Source organism: Arvicanthis niloticus, chromosome 3 (genome assembly GCF_011762505.2).
Source record: "Arvicanthis niloticus isolate mArvNil1 chromosome 3, mArvNil1.pat.X, whole genome shotgun sequence".
Classification (NCBI taxonomy): Eukaryota; Metazoa; Chordata; class Mammalia; order Rodentia; family Muridae; genus Arvicanthis; species Arvicanthis niloticus.
The window spans coordinates 82,407,957-82,429,313 of NC_047660.1; the positions used below are offsets into that span (position 1 = coordinate 82,407,957).

A 21,357-nucleotide genomic window follows, 5' to 3' on the forward strand; every position below is an offset into this window, starting at 1 on the left:
ACAGCCTCCACACACAGCCTGAGAAGTGCCCCCAACCCACCTGCAAGGCCAGTGATGACAGGCTTAGAGATGACACTGCCCTGACTCTGGGACAGGGGTGTGTACCTGTGGCCCATGGGCAGTGGGGGGAAATGTAGGCAAGGCTCTGCAGCTACAGATGGGTCATACTTGGGCGAAGAGGCTCTACTGCCTGTCTTCAGGAATTTATCCTGCCACAGGTGGCCTCCTCACCCCACCACGATCCTTGTTGATTGAACATTCGGCCTCTAAGATGACCAGCTGGAGTGGACTCACTTGTTTAGGTGCCCAAGCCTGGTCATCAGAGGCAGGGCCACAGAAGTAAAGAGGTCTTAGCTTCTTCTGGATGTATGGCAAACCACCGCTCTCCTCAGAGCCTCAGTTTCCTTTCCTGTACCATTAAATGAGGGAGCCATCATAGTGAAGAGGTGTCTGGAATCTGAAGGAAGCAATCTTCAGAGAGTCTCTGCATGCTGCCTGTAGTCATGCATTCAATCTGCAGGGCTACAAGAGCCACCTGGCACAGCAAGCCTTCATGTGCAGGGGCTCAAAGGCTGCTCATTAAACTCCAGAACAAATGAATAAGTTAGCACATGCCTTCCTCCGAGGCCATGCCTGAGCCTGCACACCTGGGAAGATTGCTTTGGATCCCTTCCATCACGTAGGAGGAGGTTGCTGCATGGACCAGAGCCTGGAAGATGACTGTCCATCATCCAGACTTCCAGCAGGTCTGTGTGGCCACTGCAGCTGAGACTCCAAGCCTCCAGGTTTGCTGGCTCTATGACTCACTTGCTATCACTTGGCCATGGCCAAAGCTCTTGGGCTCTTGCTACCTCAGTTTCCCCATGGAACTGACATCACCGATGTTACTTTAACAGTGCCATCAGGAAACTCAGAAGAAACCAGAGTTGGAAAGCAAGTTGAAGGGTTTAAATCTGCTGCATAGATTTAGAGTAGGGGAGACAAGACAAAAAAAAAAAATGTTTTATTCTAATGTCTCCATGTTCTCAAATGGAAAAATTCCTCAGACCCATACATAATCTTTGTTACTCTGCTGTATCCGTCCTGGAGAGAACAAGGCTGTGAGGTTTGTTGACATACCCTGAGTCTAGCTTCCGCCTACACAGGTGGAATTTTCCACTTTGTTTTTTTTTTGCAAATATTAATCAAGTCTCTGGGTGGTTAACAGTGGATTCATTGTTTTGTGAAGAGGGAGCCGGTTCTGGTGAATGCCAGCTGCCTGCCAGGGCTCTTTGGCCAGCCCTAACTGGGATAGCAGCCACTGGAGCATTCCTGCCTCTGGTGCTACCTCTGCCTTCTGTTCCACTCCAGCTGCTTGGACTCAGCCATGACTAATTTAATGCTGTCTTTGAACCAGATACCCTGAGAGTCACCTGGGGCTTGCCAGTCCTTGATCTTGAGCCTGGGCATAGAACTCCATATGTTCTCTGCCCAGTACAAGGGGCATAGAAAAACCTCAGACTCAGCCATGATTATAGTCCAGTGTTACTGCTACCCCAGCCAATTCCAGGAGGTGAAACCATGTGAGGGTATGACCTCTGGCATATGATCTTTGTCCCATGGACACTTGTGTTGATTTACATGTTTTTATTATCACATTGGGGCTTCAAAAAGTATAGACCACAGGAGAAATGGGAAACCATTTTCTACTCTCAGAGTCCCATTGTAGATGGTAGTCAGCCCCATGGGGATGCAAGGAAAGGCAGCTGGCACTGTGTTGAAAAGAGAAGGCAGGATGATCTGGGTTTTGACTGCCAATAGTTGGGTTAACTTGTAGTTGATATTATTATTGGTCATAGTTGAAGGGTCACGTTCTGTATGTCATTGAAGAGAACATGGCTACATGGATGAGGTTAAGTAAGAAGGGGGGCAGGGTTCAGGCCATGACCTAACTGGGGGAAATCTCCATGTGCTTTGAACTTTGTATTTTTAAATATTTTAGATTTAGTAGTTTTTTTCCCCCAAAATCTCAAAATCATGAATCTCCTGACTTAGCCTCGACCTCCTAGGTAGCAGGATTACAGGTATGTCCTCTGCAAGTTTTCCTTTTGCCCTCATAAAAACAAGAAACTATGAAATAAACAGCTGTTTCTATTTTAAAGACTTACTTATTCTTTATCTTGTGCGTATGAGATTTTGCCTGCATGTATTTGTATGCACTGCACCTATGTCTGGTGCCTATGGAGGCCAGAAGAGAGAGCACCGGTTCCACTGGAACTGGAGCTCCGTGTGGTTGTGAGCCACCATGTCGATGCTGGGACCTGAATCCAGGTCCTCTACAAGAAGGGCAAATGCTCTGAGCCACTGAGCCCTCTTTCCAGCCCCATTTCTAGTTTTATAAATCAGGAAACTGAGTCCCATAGAGGCAGCCTCCTGAGTGTGGTTGAACTGTGACCATCTCAGGGATTGTGACCGCCAGCTTTCACTTTTCTGGAGTATGAGATGTGAGCATGGAACCCCAATGTATAAGACATCTACAAGTCTACAAGTGCATTTATTTTATAAGTTGATATTTGCATTTTTATTTTGCCCCTCCCCCTGCCCCAAGGGAAAACACCACTACCATGTTCAGGAGTGTATTCTAGAACCTGAGGCTGTGGGAGCTGAGCGACCTCTAACATGATTTGTTTCTGCAGTGAGTTGAGTGATAGTAGTTTTCATTTACGACAGTGGAGTAGTCGGATAGCTTTAAGCTTCTCTCCCTTGCTGCCTTGGGACCTCCTGTGGCTAAAGATTCAGATGTTTAGAAGGGGCCATGGCATGTATGTACATTGGAGGCCTGAGCACATCTGTGAAGGGCCTGGAACAGAGCAGGTACTATGGACCCACATCGTGTTCTCATTGGAGGTGGCTTGGTGCTCAATAGTATGCAAGTGAACATGGACTTCAGACTACTTAGGCTTTACGGAACTTTTGCTCTTAATGTAACCAGGGTTTTAGGGCAAAAAGCCTGGCTCTAGCAGCCCCCGCAGGCTAGGTTAAGCCATGCACGCATCCCTGTATGCCAGTTAGAGATGGGGAGAGGTGAAAGTGGACAGAGGAGGTTGAATCCATGTGGCTACGTTGGGAAGGATGGGTAAAGAGCCCAGTGACTCCCCAACCCGGCAGGCTGCATCCGTATGGTTATTAAAGACAAGAAGGCTGCAAAAAGACAGAAGTCTTTAACGAGCTTGAACCTAGAAAGGAAAGCCCGTCTTAAGAGGCAGCTATGAAGGAGAAAACAGCAGAAATGTTTGTGCTGGACTTGGAAAACCCGGGAGTAAGTTGCAACAAGAAGCCTGAGTTAGAAAAGATGAGATCTGAGACCCACTCTGTGGACATGAGCTGTGCACAAACATATTCCACTACCCTATTTCTGCAGTAGAGGAACAAATAAAAAAATTTTTAAAGAAAAAAAAAAATGGGGCCAGGGCTAGAGGCTGGCAGTCCTGAGTAAGGTGTGGTCTGGTTGGTTATTGTCTCCTCTGATTCTGCAGTGTGGTCTGAAAATGTCTTTATTGCTTGAGGAGACAACACAGTGATTCTAGTTATGGCCCCACCCAGAGATATTGGCCTCACCCAGGGACAATAACCCTCCTCTAGGGTTGCTCTGCCCTGGTTGGTTCTGGTGTTGGTTGAATCCAGGGTAACTAACTCTCTCTGCCTCAGACTCCAGGGGCACCAAATAGGCTTGGTGGATGGACACTCCTCATTTCCATACCTCTGCAGAGTCTAGCAGGAGCGTGGCCTGAAGTAAACATGACACACACATGAAGTCAGAGAAGCCTGGGTTTTATCCTGCCTTTAATGGTCCTGTGAGCCCAAGGGGGTGTGAGTTCTTTGTATTAAGGGTCATTTCCACATCGCCTGCTGCCTTCTGTTGTTTCTTAATGAAGTGCTGGAAAACCAGACATCTCTGATGGACATAACTAACAGGTTTGGGGAGGCTCCAGCATTCAGGGTGAAATTTCTAACGTGCTCGAACTTCCTGTGGTGAATGAGTAGGTATTCACTTACGTATTTTCAGATTCTTTTAATTTCTCATGGGCCAATCTTAAAACACACTGAAAATCAACCCCAGTAATAAAGCAAGCCACACAAAGCTCCTAACATTGCAAGTCAAGATCACCTAACCAGACACCTGGAGAAGTTTCTCAACTTTGCCTTCCTACTGGACTTATCTTCCAGAGAAAATCAGGATAGTGTGTGGGCTGCCTCAGTGAAGACGGCACTACATTCTGTCACTTCTGACGTGAGGTGAGTATTTGGTAATTAAGAAAAAGTTTCTAATTTAAAAAGACAGCTGCAGCAAATCGTCTACAGAAGGCCTCAGGCTCCTGGGAAGAGTGAGCAGGGTCTGTTCAGTGCCTTAGCAGTCCTTCAGCTTGTCCTTCAGCCTGGACTAGGCCTCTGCCTCCTGCCTTGGTGTTTTCTGTCCCTCCCTTGAGGGTGATATTTGAAATTCTCAGTCACCCCTGGTTGAAATCCTCCCTGGTATGGAAATTTGAAAACATATGCAAATTTAGCTAGAGGGAACTGAGGTGGAAACTCCTGGTCTGCTCCCTTGTCTGAGTTTCCAGCCCTCCTGTTACCTGTGGGTAACCCTGGTTTTTTCTTTCATTCTAGTCTTTGTGTGCGCTTTACAAAACTCATAATCTGCAATGCAAATGTTATGTAAATACAGGATTGAGATAGAGACTTGTGAGTATTCTTTTTCTGCCAGTTTTTTTTTTGTTTTGTTTTGTTTTTATTTCTGAAAAGGTGTCCACGAGCAGCCCCCACAACCACTGCATGTCACATCTGACAGACAATGGTTTCTTGTCTTTCTCAGATCTGAATTTTAGTCCCCAGGATTTTAGCCACATGGCCAGACACAAGCATACCTACCTCTTATTTCTCTCACAAACTGCAGAGCCACCCCTACCCTACCGCCCCACCCTATCACCACCATGTTATTTGAGTTTATTTTTTAAGAAATATGTGCGGTTTCCCCACATGGACTCTGTGCACAATGCCCTCAAAAGTCCCATGTTTTCTAAATATTTTCTGTGCTTGGTGGGCAGTGCATGATGGGCATATCTGAAAACACGATGTCACTCCCTGGTTTAAGTGTTAATTAACATCACAGCTTTTCAGGCAGGGTATGTGGAAGGCAGCACTTCCATTTAGACTGTATCCCCAGATGAGGAGAGGAGTCCTTTGCTTTCAGTCATCTTTTTTGCATGATGTCGCCTTGGTGAAGTCCAAGCTGACCCTTACCCGTTTCTTTTCCTACTTCTTCTGCTTCCAGGAACCCCTCTTTCTCAGGACACTCCAGCAGCCACCGTGGAGAATATGGTGGGAGATTAGTGGCAGCAGTGAGGACATTGTTAGGACATGGTGGGGAAGGTTCTAGGGAAGGAGCTATGGAGGCCGAGCAGACAGGGCCTGTGGGGTGGGCAAAAGTGGATACACATCACTTAGAAGTCAGTGCTCCTTCGTACCATGACTTCCACGCTACCATGACTTCCTACTTTTATAGCATGTTTTAATCTCTACCTGACTCTGGCAGCTTTAGGCTCCCTCATTGTTGTTGGTAAATGAACCAACCTCCCGTTTCCATTTGGTCCCCGCTGGGTACAGCTTGATAGCTCTAGCCCGCCAGTCTTTTTGCTGCTCTGACACCTGTGCTAGGCCTGTCACAAGAAGGGCCTTTAATTCCCCTGAAGAATAGTTCATTTTCCTCTCGTTGCCCTGTTACTGTACAAGGGCCCAGACACTGAGACCTACGCTCACTCAGCTGGAGCCACTGTACCATGTTCCCATCTGCAGTGAGGTCCTCTTGCCTGTTAGGTCCTCTCACCCATGTACAGCACAGCACAGCTCCTAGTATACCATCCTTGAGCCAACCTGAGCTGCTTCTGTCCCCTTCTGCTGGTTCCTTACCTGTAGGAAAGCACCTTATTTCATCCTGTCTTCTTAATACACCTTGGGCAATCGTCCCCATATGAGACTTACAGGGAAAAAGGTGGCAGGTTAACCCCTCCACTCCCCCCACACAGGAGCAACATATCCCCTGGTTTGCAGTATAATGGCTGCTTTTCTCATGACTGTGACCAGATTCTCAACAGAAACAGCTTCAGAATGGAGAAATTATTTTGATTCATAGTTTGTTACGGTGGGAAGGCATGGTGGCCGAGTGGGTCAGTTACCGGGTACCAGAGCTTGTAGCAAATGGCTTTCTGCAAGTTGCCAACAAAGGAGTACACCAGGAAGAGTGGGCTGGGCTATACCCTCAAGGTCCCATACCCAGTAACCTACTGCCCTAGCCATGTCTCCCTATCCCAAAGCTTTGCGACCTCCCAAGGCAGCTGCAGACCAAGTGTTCAGACCCATGAGCCCAGCGAGGATAGTTCACATCCACACTGTAAAAGGCAAATGGACTTGTAGCCCGTGTTAGCTCCCCAGGGCTCCCCACATGCTGTTCTGCTTCTGATGACTACCACCATGGAGACCAGCTAGAGAGTAGGGATGGACGCAGAGAGCAAATTCTTAAATACAGAACCCAGTGTGTCACCTGAACTGGAGCAGGTACTATGGGAGAGAGATAGGAGATTGTGGCGTTGGGTGTTTGTCCTTGGAACTAAAAAGCAGCCCAGGATGGGGTGGGATCAGACAGGCAGACAGACTAGCTGGGCAGGCTTAGGAACAGCAGGGACCCTGAGGCCATTAGGAAGCTCTTTTTGGTATTTTAGGGAGTTGGTTTGACTGGGATGGAGGTAACAGTGAAATTCTTATTAGAACCACTAGACCATATGTTTCAGCTCTGAGACTGAGACTCCAAGCTGGGGCACCCCTGCACTCACACAGAAACTCTTTAGGTCTGGCAATGAGGTAGTGGCACTGCCAGTCAGGATCTGCTGGGCTGCAAGAAAGCAGCCAAACCTTTGCCAACTCTTTGGCCTCCTTGGCTCTGGCATGGGTGTTTGGTGCCTCATGCCCACCCCATGTCCAGATTGTTGCCTTTTGGCTGCCTCAATTCGGCTTAGTTGGTAGAGACTGTGGTAGAGGTGGGTCTATCTTCTGACTTGACATCTTGGGGCTTGCTTCTCTTCAGGTAGTACTTGTGAAGATCCTTGTATCTCTTTTACTTCTAGGGGACTTAATGGCACAGCCCATGCCCAGTGCTCAGCACAGGCAACTGTGTCTCTGGTCAGTTTGAAACATGGTACAATGTCCCTGCTTGATGACATAGAGGCTCTTCTTACTGACACAAACCCACTCTCAGTTGGCACTCTCATCTGGGTCCTCTGGAAATTGCAAATCAAAGACTGTACTAGAAGGCCAGGTGACAAAATTCATTTGATCTACCCCAATCCTCCAGTTATGAGAATGATTCCCAACTTGGCAAAGGTGACCATGGCATCCAACGTGGGTTTAGTTGCTGCCCTGAGGATCTGTGCCCTAGAATCAGTGGCAGGTTTGAAGGCCAAATAGCCTGGAGCAGTGCTGGGACTCACTGGGAAGTAACTTTTCTGGGCCCTGAAGCCTTTGAGTAGCTGAGTTCTGGACTTTCTACTATACCTTGGCCCTGTGGATTATATGGAATACCCGTTTTATGTAGTATTCCCAATCTTTCACAAAATTGGTGGAAACTGGAGCTTGTATAACCTGGGCCATTGTCAGTTTTTATCTGTTTAGGCACACCCAATACAGCGATTGTAGCAAGCATATGAGCAATCACATGCTTGCTTGCTTCTCCAGTTTGTAATGTTGCATAGATGAAACCACTGTATGTGTCTACACATACATGTATATATTTTTGCTTGCCAAATTCATTATAATGAGTAACATCCATTTGCCAGATACTGTTTGGTATCAGTCCCTTTGGATTTACACCCTGTTTTCTATTGGTTTCCATTCCAGGCATACCAATGGGTACAAGCTGATATTTCTTTGTGGCTTTGATTTGCCTTTCTCTAATGACTGGTGGGGGCTTAAGCAACTTTTTGTGCTCCATTACCATCTTCTTGAGAAAACCTGTCGATTTAAGATCTCTTCTGTATGTGTTCATCAGGATTTTGCTGTTGTTAAGTTCCAGAAGTTCTTTGTGCATCCTGTGTATTAGTACCTTGTTGGAAATGAGGCTGGCAGGTGCTTGTCATTTCACTTGGATTTTGTTTTTTGAAACAGTGTCTTGCAATGTAGCACTGGACCTCTATATAGATCAGGTCGGCCTCACACAATGACCTGTTTCCACTCTACCCAGCTTGTGTTTTCAGTCTTGCTAGTGTTCTTTGATGTGCAAAAGTGTTGCTAACATTTGTAGAACTGAAATTTATCTACTTTTTCTTTTATTACCTGTAATTTTGGTATGGTATCTGAGACATTATTTTCAAATCTAACGCCATGAGGATTTCCCCCATGTTTTCATCAGAGTTTTATAATTAATTTGTGTGTGTGTGGTATATTCACATGTGCATGTTCATGTGTGTACATGTGTTTGGTATATTCACATGTGCATGTTCATGTGTATGTATATGTGTGTGTGGTATATTCACTTATGCATGTTTATGTCTGTACATGTATGTGTGTATGGTATATTCACATGTGCATATTCATGTGTGTGTATATGTGTGTGGTATATTCACATGTGCATGTTCATGTGTGTATATGTGTGTGTGGTATATTCACATGTGCATGTTCATGTGTGTATATGTGTGTGTGGTATATTCACATGTGCATGTTCATGTGTGTATATGTGTGTATGTGTGGTATATTCACATGTGCATGTTCATGTGTATGTGTACATGTATATGGCTGTGCATGCATGAAACCAGAGGCCGATATTGAGTGTCTTCTATAACTCTGCATCTTAGTTATTTATTTACATAGCCTAAGCTACTTCAAACTCAAGAGATCCCCCTGCCCTCTACCTTCTGAGTGCTAAAATTAAAGGCATGTGCCACCACATCTGACTCTTAGTTTTTGAGCTAGGGTCTCTTACTGAACCTAGAGCTACTGATTCAGCTGGGCTGGTTGGCCATCAAGTCCCAAGGACTCTCCTATTATCGTCTTCCCAGCAGTGAGATCATATGCACACAGTGCCACATATGGCTGTGTGTGTGTGTTTGTGTGTGTAAGCGTGTAAGCATACAATCACATGTGTGTTCATGATCACCAAATAAGAACGTCACTTTTCAGCTTTTCCCCTTGAAAAAAGTAAACCAGAGCTAGGATAACGGCCAGCAAATTCCAATAATCCTTACTCCAGGTTCCATAGCTCTGGATTACAGCCACATGTGTGGCCCAGACCAGTTCTTACATGGGCACTCCAGAGTTCTGGTCCTACTGGTTATATAGTGAACACTTTACTTACTTGAACCATCGCCCCAGCCCCTTCTACCTAGCCACTTATGTGGGTTCTGGGGATCTCAACTCAGATCCTCAGGCTAGAACAGCATCCACTTTCCTGACTCCAACTTCTTGGGTTGACTTTTGACTGTGGCAGAAGCAAAGGTCCAAGTTCATGCCCTAGCCTGTGGCTTGCTTCCCTGGTAGCATCTGTTAAGAAGACCCCTGTTTCCTCTCTGAATGATTTAGGCTCTGGCTGAAAACCAGCTGGGCTACCTATGCAAGGACTCATTTCTGTGTCATTGTATTAGTTCAGACATCTCTGCCTCTGACACCACTGCAGTTTTTGTGACTCCAGAGCTGCAGTAATTTAAAAATCCAGAACTGAGTCTTCTAGCTTTGTTATTCTTCCTGGGGTGTTTGGTGTTTTTGTTATTGTTTATCTGCTTGGAATCCCTTGAGATCCCATATAAATAATTAAATGAGTCTTCTTTTTCCCTTTTTTATTTTTGTTTTTTTGTTGTTGTTGTTTGGTTTTCGAGACAAGGTTTCTTTGTGTAGCCCTGGCTGTCCTGGAACTCACTCTGTAGACCAGGCTGGCCTCGAACTCAGAAATCCGCCTGCCTCTGCCTCCCAAGTGCTGGGATTAAAGGCGTGCGCCACCACCGCCCGGCCTTTTTCCCTTTTTAAAATTCTTTCATGTGTGTGCATGTACTGCTGTGTTCATGTGAAGGTTAGAGGACACCTGATGAGGGTCACTTCTCTGTTTTCCACATATAGATCCTGGGCTCAAACTTGCCTTGTTAGGCTTGGTGGCAAGCACCTTTACCTGTAGTCGACTTACCCCCAAAATGAGGTTTTATACAACAAAAATGAAATGTCATTGTCACTTGGTAGAAATTGCATAGGAACTGCCATTGTATCGGTAGTACAGGTATCTTGACAATGGTAATTCTTCCAATCTGAATGTGGGAATTTTCTTCTATTATTTTTTATACCATTTCTTGTATGTTTTTTACCAACATCTTATAGTTTTCAACAATCAATGTGATGGTTAATCGTGACTGTCAACTTGACAGGATTCAGAATCTTCTAGAGGCCACGTGGGTTGTGTTGGAGGGGGCATTTCCAGAAATTTGACAGGGAGGCAGGAGCACCCGCCTTAAATGTGGGTGGGACCATGTCACAAGCTGAGGCCCTAGACTGAATAAGAAAAGGCCAGCAGAGACCAGCATTCATTTTTTTTCTGCCACCCAAATACTAATGCAATGTGACCAGCCACTTTAAACCCCTGCCTGAGTTCCTTCCTTTTTATGATAGACTGTATCCCCTCAAGCCCTGAGCCAAAGTAAAACAAACAAACAAACAAACAAACACCCCTTCTTTCTTAAAGTTGCTATTCTCAGATATTTTGTTGCAGCAAGGATAAAGAAACTAATACAGTGTTGCTTTTAAACCTTTGGTCAAATTTAGGCCTAATCTTTTGTTCTCTGTCTCTGACTCTGTCTCTGACTCTGTTTCTGACTCTGTCTCTGTCTCTGTCTCTGTCTCTCTCTCTCCCCGCCCCCCTTTAATTGTTTTGGCAAGAACTCACAATAGAATGTTGCTTCTGTTCTTAGTTGAGCAGCTTTCTTGCCCTCAGTGTTGAACACAACACTGAAGCTTACGATTTCACTGCTTCTCTTTGAGCCAGCTTTTATCTTCATCAGTTTCCTCCATTGTTTTTCTCTATCTCTGCTCAGATCTCCAGTGTTTCCTTCCCTCTGCTAGCCTTGGTTTGGTTTGTTCTATTTTCTAGTTGTTCACAGGATAACGATCTTCCCTCTGTTTGAAGATGAAGTTCTGAGCGGCCTGATAACACAGCTTTCACCGTGTTGCATAAGTCGAGGTGTCTTCTGTGTTCATTTGTTTCACATATTTCTAACTTCCTCTGTGATTTCTTCTCTGACACACTAGGTTTTAGAAACATTAATTTCATATTTTTGCGAGTTTTCTTCTGCATATTCCTAGTTCTGTTCCACTGTGGTCCAAATAGATTCCTGGTATGTTTTCTGTCTTAAAGATTTATAATCTGTCCTGGAGTTTGTGTACACTTGAGGAAAAAAAAAAAAACGATGTTTCTGTTGAGTTCTTTATATATATCTGCTATGTCCAGTTGGCTTATGGTGATTTTTCTTCTATTACCTCATTAATCTATCATTATTGAGCTCTAAACATTAAAGTCTTCAGCTATTATACAACTATTTGCCCTTCAAATCTGTCAGGTTTTGCTTCATAAATCCTAGAACTTTCATGTATATATGAATTGCATGCTATAAAGTTTTTAAGGCTACATACGCCTGGGGTTTTCTTTCTATATTATGATACACTTTTAGGATCTATCCATATTGATCTGAGATACTGTGGTTCACCCACTGCTGTGTCGGATTTCTACTGCTCCTCTCCTTTCTCCTCCACCTTCTTTTCCCCCTCCTTCTCTCCTCCCCTCCTCCTCCACTTTCTTTCTCCTCCTCTTCCTCCTTCCCCCTCCTCCTTTCCCCTCTTCTCCCCCACTTTCCTTTCCTTCCCTCCCATCTTGTTTCATCTCTTCTCTTTCTTTTCTAAAATAGCATCTAGCCCACACTGGTCTTAAAATTGTGTCCTCCTGCCTCAGTTCTCCCAGGTAGAAGTACAAGCATATACACTATGGCCACGGTTCTTCACATGACTCTGCTGCAGTACTTCAGCTGCTGGTCTGGCCATCATGAGTATACAGTGGAGTCTCACTTAGTTTTCAGTTGTGGTTCACTGGTGGCATGCTCTGTACAGCTTGTCTTCAAATATTTAAGAGCCAGGCATGAGTGTCTTCTTTGCTAAAGTGTCTGTTAACGTCTTTGACCCACTTGGTAATCAGGACGTTTGTTAGCAGGTTATGATGTGTGTATTTTATGTGGTAGTCCTTCATCTCAAGTGCAGTCAGTGGCTTGCCCTTTCTTTCTCTTGACAGCATCTTAGTAGACAGTTTTCTTGTTTTGATGAGATCGAGTTTACCAGTTTTTAGCTTTGTGCTTAGATTTTGCCTTTGGTGTCCTATCTTAGGATTCATTGTCATCCCCTCCCTCTCCCCCCCTGCGCTTTCCTGTTGCACTCCAGGATTTTTTTTATAACTTTGTGTTGGGTTTGTGATCCATTATGAATGTTGAAGATATGTCCAGGTCTAGCTTCCCTTGTGTGTTTCAGTGGCTCTTGCACTCTCAGTTGAAAGGCCGTTTCTGCTGCATTCTGCTGCTTTATTGATCCACTTACTTGCCTTTGTTTCTGAGTTCTGTTCTGTTGATGGTTGCTTGTTTCTTTGGCCATGCCACATTCTCTGTTGGCTGTTTTGAGGTCTTTTGCATCTGCATATAAATTTTGGATCAGGTTATCAATACTTACAAATCTTCCTGGGGAACTTAATGGGATTGCATTGATTTATAAGTTAAATGGTAAAGAATAAAGACAACATTGAATCTCCCTACCCACAAATACAGAATATTGCTCTGTGAAGCTAGTTGTTCTCTGATGATTTTTCTCTAGAGTTTGGTAGATGTCCAATCGCAAAAGTGTTTTGATTTTTTCCCCCTCACATTTGGCACATTCAATTCAGTGGAATTGTGTCTCCCCTTCAAGTTGCTCATGTGTACTGCTGGTGTATCAGTGTGTGACTGACACTTGTGTCTTGACTTTGTCTCCTGAGGTATCCCTGGAGCTTCCTGTTAGTTACAGAAACCTTTTTGGTCAGTTCTTTCTGATTTTCTACATAGATGATCATGTTGGCCAGAAATGTTCATGTCTTTCTTCCCAACATGAATGCTTTTTGAGTTTCCTCCTTTAGACTATTGAGTTAAGCTGTAATGTCCAATGTGATGTTAGAGTTGGTGAGAGAGGGTGCCTTTGCCTTGCTCCTGATTTTGGTGGGGAAGCTTCTGGGTTCCTTGCCACTATAACAGTTTTATAGATAACTTTTATCATATTGGACAGTAGAAAGGTACTTTAAAATGCTTTTTCTGTATCTCTTGTTTCTCTATCTCATGATAAATTTTCTTTGTTTCTTCCTCCCTTTCTTTTATTTTCCATTTTTTTTTTCAGGCAGGGTCTTACTATGTCCAGCCTGGAATTTTCTATGTGAACAGACTGACTTTGAATTCACAGAGATCCTCCTGCCTCTGCCTGGAAAGTACTGGGATTAAAGGTGAGTGCCAGTTTTAATGGTGTTTCAGAACAACAACAACAACAACAAAAATCACATAATTACTTATATATTTTAAATCTGGTAGAAGGCATAAGAAAGAGGTTGCCAACAGAAATAAAAATTTTTTTTCTATACCCCTAAATAGATTGCCTACAAATATCTGCAAAGTTCAACCTGGTGGTAGTCATGTTGTTTTGTACTTGAAATGACAATTTGCAAAAATGGAAAATTAGGAGTATTATTATTATTATTATTATTATTATTATCGAGATAATAGAGTGTGAAGTTGGCCCTGGCTAGAGATACTCAGTGAGAAAATGGAGCCCTCTGGTTCTCAGGCAGATGTCCCTGTGTTCCTCTCCACTGGGTGGTGCTGCTGTGCTCTCCTGAATGCTCACTGGGTGCTCTCTCTTCCATAGCCATTGCCCTGGCTTCTGGTGTCCTTTCTTCTGCCTATTCTTCATGGGGACTCTGCTGTGCCCAATGCCCTTTGCTTGTGACATCAAGACTCAGGACTCCAGCTTCTCCTGCTGCTCAGTGACCTCAGATCCCCTCTTTTGTCAGACCCTTTCTTCTCTGGATTAAGATGATGGCTTCTGGACTTGCAGTCAGAACATGAATGACCTCATTTGCTATATTATCCTAAGAATTCTTTTGTTTTAGAAGCCTTGGCTTTTTCTCTGTCACTGGAGACTGCTAGAAAGTTCTTGTCCTCATAGGGTCACTACTGTGAGTCCCTGAATATTTTTCTTCCTCTCCTGCTCTTCTCTTTAGTGTCACTAACACTGCTGTTTTCTGAAGTTTCAGGGAAGGAGGAGGGAGGAGGGGGAGGAGTTTCTTTTTTTTATACCTTTTCTTTTTCTCCCCCCCCCCCCCCCCATTTCAAGTCTATCCAGTCTCTTTGAAGCTTCTGTTTGATTGTCAGTGACTTTAAGACATCAATGTCAGGGTCTCCTTCACCATTACTGGCAACAGAGTCCTGTAACAGATCCCTTTCAGTCAAGTGTCTCTCCAGTACACTTCATTTCAGTGCATGCCCACTGTCTCTCATATCTGCTGTTAGCTCCAAGCGGTGCCTCCATGGCCCTGAGACCTCAGTAGGAAGTGAACTTGAATTGATTCCAGGAAGACCAAACAAGGGGCAGTCTCCCTCTGTGCAGGCATGACCCCACTTGACATTTAATACACCTTACAATTTGAACCTGAGTACCAGCCATACCAACGGGCTGATTTCTGATCTTTGTGTCATCTTTGGCATCTTTTTCTCCTGGAGCTCTTTTCTGTCATTCACATTAGTATTCTGTGTCTCCCTCCTCCCATTCCTTCTTTCTCTTTGCTTTCTTTAACTCCTGGTGGGGCAGCATGTGTGACCTTCAGGCCGCGCTTCCCACTGCAAGCAGTCTGCTACCACAGGGCGCTTGCTCTTGGAGGAGGTACTGTCGCCTGAATCCTTGTTTCCTTTGTCACGTGATCTTTTCTGCCATCCACACTTTCTTGATATTGGATTAGGACACAAGAAGAAAGTCCTTTTTTGCACATGGAATGGATGAATGATTATTCCATTTTGGAGTCTGAGGTAGGGAAGCCAGCCTGTAGGTCTATGAGGGATGTAAACAAACTCAGGGCCCCATAAACTGATTTTTAAATGTGAAATGTTTCAAATGATGATCATCTGGGGGTCAACCCCACTTGAATATGGTACATAAGATTTTTTTTAAATGTAGAACTGGAATCAAAACACTAAAAACATTTTAAATTTATTTACATGTGTGTGTTTGTGTATATGTGTGATGTGCAAGTGCAAGACAGAATGTCATGGCATGTGTGTATGGAGGTCAGAGGACAGCTTGTGGGAGATGGGTCTCTCCTACCATGTGGTCTTTAAGGACTGAATATAGGTCATCATTCCTAAGAGCAAGTACTTACCTTCTGAACCATCTTGCTAGTACAAAATGTCTGGATTTGAGTTACTAAAACTTAGTTGAGGGATTTTTCTTGCCTGGCCACCTTCTCCTCCTACCCTCGGCTGTATTGGCTCTCTAAGACTATACCAGGATATGTATTCATCTTTGTTCAGAAGAGATACTGATCTATAGTTCTCTTTTCTTTGATGTTTTTGTCTGTCTGGTTTTGGTATTAGTGTGATGCTAGCCTTTTAGAATGGGTAAAGACACGTTCTCTCTGTTTCTTCTGACAGAGACTGGAGAGGATCAGTGCATGCTCACCCTTAAGTGTTTGGGAGAACTCTCCCAGTACCATCTCTCTGGATTTGCTACTTTGTTCTGGACTGTTGTCATTTATTAGTTATTTACTATGTATATTGGGTCATCCCAGTCTCTTGCTTCCTTCCTCTCACAAGGTGTGCATTTTGGCACATTGTATCTTTGACGGAACTGATCTATTTGTGTCTAGTTCTCCTGCTTGGACTCCACTTATCCAAGATTTAGCATTATGATCTAAAAGCTCCCAAGTCCCCATTCTTCTCCTCTGCCCCCTTTTCACTTCTCTCTTCACATTTTCTTCTAGAAACATCTTTCCCCTAATCTTCATTGTCACTGCTTTCCTCCTGTTATATCTAATTGTCCTAGCATCAGACTTTTTCTTGTACTTTTTGTTTTTTTAAAATCAGATTGATGATTTCAAATTCTTATTAGTGGGGTGTAGGAATATACAATGCCACAGTATGAACAAGAAGGTCACAAGACTTTTCGGAGCTGGGAACCTCTCCTTCCGTACGTTTGAGACAGAGTCTCTCCTGTTTCTGTCATTCGTGCCCCTCTCATGTCACTGTAGGAATTACAGATGTGTGCCTTTGTGCCTGGCTTTTATTTTAGTTTATTCCTAGTGACTAAACTTGGGTCACCAGGCTTATGAAAAAAGTGTCTTTGCCCACAGAACCATCTTCACAGACGATTGATACTTTCTTGAAAGTCTTTTCAACATGTCCACTTGTCGACTAAGTCATTTCTAATAGCTGTGATCTTGACTTGAGTAATATCTTTTGTTTGATGGTTCTAACACCTTGCGGGGGGGGGGGGCATCTGTTTCTGTTGCATGATTTCTGTCTTTGTAAAGAGTGTATTTGCATGTTTCCAGATTGTTATGGAATACTGACTTGTGTGTAGCAGTCTAATGTAGATGGTAAATGGTGTCATCTTAAAAAGGATGTCATTATCCTGGCAGGGCATTTAGGGGAAAATGAGTCCACCCCCTGGAGAGTTGAGCATTGTTGGGCATTGTTACCGAGTGCTATATCATGGGGTCTGAAGCTTGGGGTGGGGGAATATCTGCAGAATTCTTGCTCCAGAAGGCTCTGCCGCTTCTGTCACATAGGTGTGGGCCTTCCTCTGTCCCCTCCATCTGCTTCTGGGAATGCCCTGGCTACCTGATACAGGACTGAGGGAAAGCTAGGGAGATTTGTCAGGATCTGCATCTGGGCCAAAATTGACAAGGGACTATTTTCAGCCCTTTCACTTCAGCTCCAGTGTAGACTAGAGGGTTGTTGTTGGGGTTGTGGGGTTTAGGTGATGCTCTTGACAGCAGGAGTTCAGTGGCATACTTAGGCTCTTCTCAACCTTTGCACCAAGCATGTGGGACAGTGGTGAGAGAAGACCCATCAAAAGTCATTGACACACACACACACACACACACACACACACACACACACACGTAACACGGTAAGGACTGAGCAGGATGTATTTCCATACATGCATATATTTACATGCAACAACCACTGAAGAAAAAGAAGCTGTGACTTTGAAAGAGCAAGATGAGGTATGGGGGAGGGGGAGAAAAGGGAAAGATCTCAAAAACAAAAACAAACCAACATTTTTTTTTAAAGGCCATTGGCATTTCTCTGTTAAAGCTACTGCCTTACAAGGTGACCTTGGAAAGTGAGGTTGTGACCCTGTGTCCTGGTACATCCTGGGATCTCTCAGGCTGTGAGCTCCACAGTCTTGGTTCCCTCAGCCTACTTTGTCCCTCTCCATCTGGAGAGCTTTTCTATTTTTCCTGTGTATTTCTGTAATAAAATGTAATGTCCCGCCTGCAGTAGGGAGAATAGCCCCTTGTCTGTCTGGCTGGAAAGCCTTCCTTCCGTTTTGTAGCTAGATGCCCAGTCTCCAAGTTCCTATGGATATCCCAGGGAAATTGGCCAGGGAACCCCTAAGCCTGTGGAGGGGCCTCCCCTCTTCCCCAACCCCCATTTTGGACTTATATCTCCATAATAAAAGTCCCTATTTCAGGTTCTACCTCCCCAGGGCAGCGGCTATCATGTGCAATGGCCTTGCCCAAGCTAGGCAGGACCTTTGTGCTATCAGCATGACCAATCAGCTCCAGACTGCTTCTGCATATGCCGTGGAGTTGAGAGTCTTAAAGCCATTTTTCCTGTTCTAGGAAGAGACTCTGCCCCACTCCTGTTCGTGGATAGAGGACCTGGGCTGGAAGCATGTGGCAGGTCCTTAGAGCCTGGAGGAAAGGATGTCTGAGCCCACATGGAACCCTGGCATGGGCTATGCAGGGTCAGCCACGCCCCCCTTGCAGCTGTGCTGTCGCCAGTGCAGCCTCTGTGGGCCGGGATGAGTACACCTTTGTGGTGGTGGGCGCAGGTTCTGCTGGCTGTGTGCTGGCCAGCCGGCTCACTGAGGACCCGAATCACCGGGTGCTGCTGCTAGAGGCGGGGCCCAAGGACTTGTTAATGGGGAGCAAGCGGCTTCAGTGGAAGATCCACATGCCAGCTGCCCTTGTGGCCAACCTGTGTGATGACAAATACAACTGGTACTATCACACTGAGGCGCAGCCCGGCATGGATGGCCGTGTACTGTACTGGCCACGAGGCCGGGTCTGGGGGGGCTCCTCATCCCTCAATGCCATGGTCTATATCCGAGGACACGCCGAGGACTATAACCGCTGGCACCGCGAAGGTGCTGAGGGTTGGGACTATGCACACTGTCTGCCCTACTTCCGCAAGGCACAGAGGCATGAGCAGGGTGCCAATATGTACCGTGGTGGGGATGGCCCACTGCACGTGTCTCGGGGCAAGACCAACCACCCGCTTCACCAGGCCTTCCTACAGGCAGCACATCAGGCTGGTTACCCCTACACTGAAGACATGAATGGCTTCCAACAGGAGGGCTTCGGCTGGATGGACATGACCATCCACCAAGGTACTGATTTTGTAAAAAGTATATTATTTAGTTAATGGATACAAGTACACTGTAGCTCTCTTCAGACACACCAGAAGAGGGCATTGGTCCATTACAGATGGTTGTGAGCCACCATGTGGTTGCTGGGAATTGAACTCAGGACCTCTGGAAGAGCAGTCAATGTTCTTAATTGATGAGCCATCTCTCCAGTCCCCAAGGTACCGATTTTTAATTTTCCCCTCTACTTATGGTCAACCCGCCTAACCCCATCATGGTCAGTAAGTGCTAAAATAAGGCTGGTGTTATGTTTGAGGGAGATACTATACTGCCCCTAGGTATCACAGGACACAGCCCGAGTACTTGGGCATTCACTGTGCCTCTAGGTGATGTGGTACAGCAGAGGTGACTGTGGAGTCCCCAGGGACCTGCCCAGCCTGGATAGGGCAGCCAAGCCCTGTAGCCACAGATCTAGGAAGCTGAGAGAGGTAGGGGTTTCAGTCCTGTGGTGCCTGTGGCCTGACTAGGGGGAGGGGAGGTGAGAGGGGCTCTGGAAGAGCGAAGGATCAGTTCTGTGTAACGAACGGCCCACGGCGACGTAGAGACTTGCAGATGAGCAAGTTGAAGCAGAAAGAGACAGCACAAAACCATCTTGTCCCAGCTGTCACCTCTCTGCAGATGGATGCAAGTAGACACAGAACAGGTAGTACAGGGCCTTCTTTGCTCACAGCAGGATAGAGCAAACCATGGGGTTCTCAATAGCCAGGACTGCAGGGTAGGATATCCAGGTCCCAGATATACCTTGAAGGCAGGCCTTGAATTATCAAGGGCAGGGTAGATTTGCTTTCCCCAGCAGGTTCCTCCTGCCCAGGTATAAGAGAAAGGGCAGCAGGCCACACCTGATCTTGCTCCATCCTGCAGGGAAGCGCTGGAGCACAGCCTGTGCCTACTTGCACCCAGCACTGAGCCGCCCCAACCTCAAGGCCGAGGTCCAGACACTTGTAAGCAGAGTGCTGTTCGAGGGCACTCGCGCAGTAGGTGTGGAGTACGTCAAGAACGGCCAGAGCCACAAGGTGAGTTGACTCCTGTGGAACGTGTGGGGACTTAAGAGGGCAGGAAGGGACAGGCAATCAGACTCTTGCTCCTGTTCCCCAGCCACATGCCCTCGTCCCTAGGAAGAGTGAACAGCAAGTAGCAGTGGCAGGATTGTCCCTGGGGTCCCACAGGACATAGTAGAGGTCAGAAGACCCCAAGTTCTGCCAGCCACAAACTTCATGATCCCTAGTGCCTCCATAAGCCTCTGCCTGTCACATCTACCCTACAAGAGTCCCCTAGTACATGGCTTCAGGCTTCTGGCCTGCCAGAAATCATTAGATCCAACCCTAGAAGCTTAAAAACCCACAAATGGAATCATACTATAGTGCTTTTCTTCACTCAGTGATATGTGGCCTTCTCAGAAGATCTGGCTATTTGTGCATTTGCTTCAACTCACTCGAGTGTATACTCTCATCTCATTTGAGCTCTACCCTGCTGGTTCCAAGGCCCCTGTTACTGTTACAGCGATTACTGAGAGTAATAGCGCCCGTGGGGATTCTGTACAGATTGTAGCCAGCCAGCTCCCTCCTCCCTCCTCTGTCTAGGACCTGGGAGCAGATTCTCCACAGTGGTGTAATTTCCAAAGGCCATGGTCTCGTGGTAATGGCTGGAACTGGGTGCCTCTCCACGAGGCAGCAGAAGAGCTGGCTTTTCAAGAGTGTGATTGGTAGACCTCTGCCTCTTCCAGGCTTATGTCAGCAGGGAGGTGATCCTGAGCGGGGGCGCCATCAACTCTCCACAACTGCTCATGCTCTCTGGTGTTGGGAATGCAGATGATCTCAAGAAACTGGACATCCCTGTAGTGTGCCATCTGCCTGGTGAGCTCCTCTCTGACTGCTGCCCAAAAGGCAACTCTGTAGAACCTAACAGCTTGTTGCTTGAAGTGGGGGTGGGGTACTTCTTATAGGTGTCACATCCTTCCTTCCTATAAATCTGAGGGCCTCTGGGTCTCACTGGACACTCCCACCCCTGGACCCTGGTTCTTTATGCTATTTTCCTTCACCCTCCCTCAGTCAGCTTCTACATCCTTTAGGAGAGCATCCTATAACTGGAGTGGAGCTGAGATTACCACTAGGATGGGTCTGTGGTGTGAGAGGTCTATCCTCAAGATTTACTCACTGCTCTGAGAACAAATGAGGTCAGCTCAGGGCTCCAGAGCCACTGTCCAGGTGAAGATCCAAGCTTCATCTTAGAAACAGTGTGTTGTGTTCCTGAGGGCTTTCCTCAGCCTCCACACACAAGGGGCCAGCCTTTCACAGGCAGCTTTCCCTGAGAGGCTTATGGAAGTGGTCTGTGCTTTGACTGCCCAGTGTACCCTTGAGCTTGAATGTCTGCATAGACTGCTGGGACTACTTCTTCCTTCAACAGACTGGGGAAATGATGTAGCTGACAAGTGTCAATCTGACCGACACACACATACACAGTGACACTTACCAAGCACAGTATCTGTTGTAATTGTGAGCCCTGTCCTTGGAGGGAGCTGCTAAGGAGAGCTGATCAAGGTCACCTGAATAACTGATGTAGAAAAAGTGACAGAGTGGGTGGTTTTAGCAGCATTCG

At 45.8% G+C, this 21,357-nt stretch overlaps 1 protein-coding gene across 4 annotated transcripts in view; it reads left to right on the forward strand.

Moving 5' to 3' along the window:
• The window catches only part of Chdh (choline dehydrogenase), a 28,417-nt gene that overhangs the window by 1,724 nt on the left and 5,336 nt on the right, over window positions 1-21,357 (forward strand). For 2 of the 4 annotated variants that reach the window (XM_034497322.2, XM_076931337.1), the window contains exons 2-5: window positions 4,207-4,275; window positions 17,957-18,726; window positions 19,624-19,775; window positions 20,486-20,615. In XM_034497322.2, coding sequence (XP_034353213.1) covers window positions 18,009-18,726; window positions 19,624-19,775; window positions 20,486-20,615 — 1,000 coding nt within the window. In that variant the 5' untranslated portion in view covers window positions 4,207-4,275; window positions 17,957-18,008. Of the gene's footprint in view, window positions 1-4,206; window positions 4,276-4,663; window positions 4,720-13,458; window positions 13,562-17,956; window positions 18,727-19,623; window positions 19,776-20,485; window positions 20,616-21,357 lie in introns of those variants that run through there. The other 2 variants (XM_076931335.1, XM_076931336.1) reach the window with 2 other exon arrangements.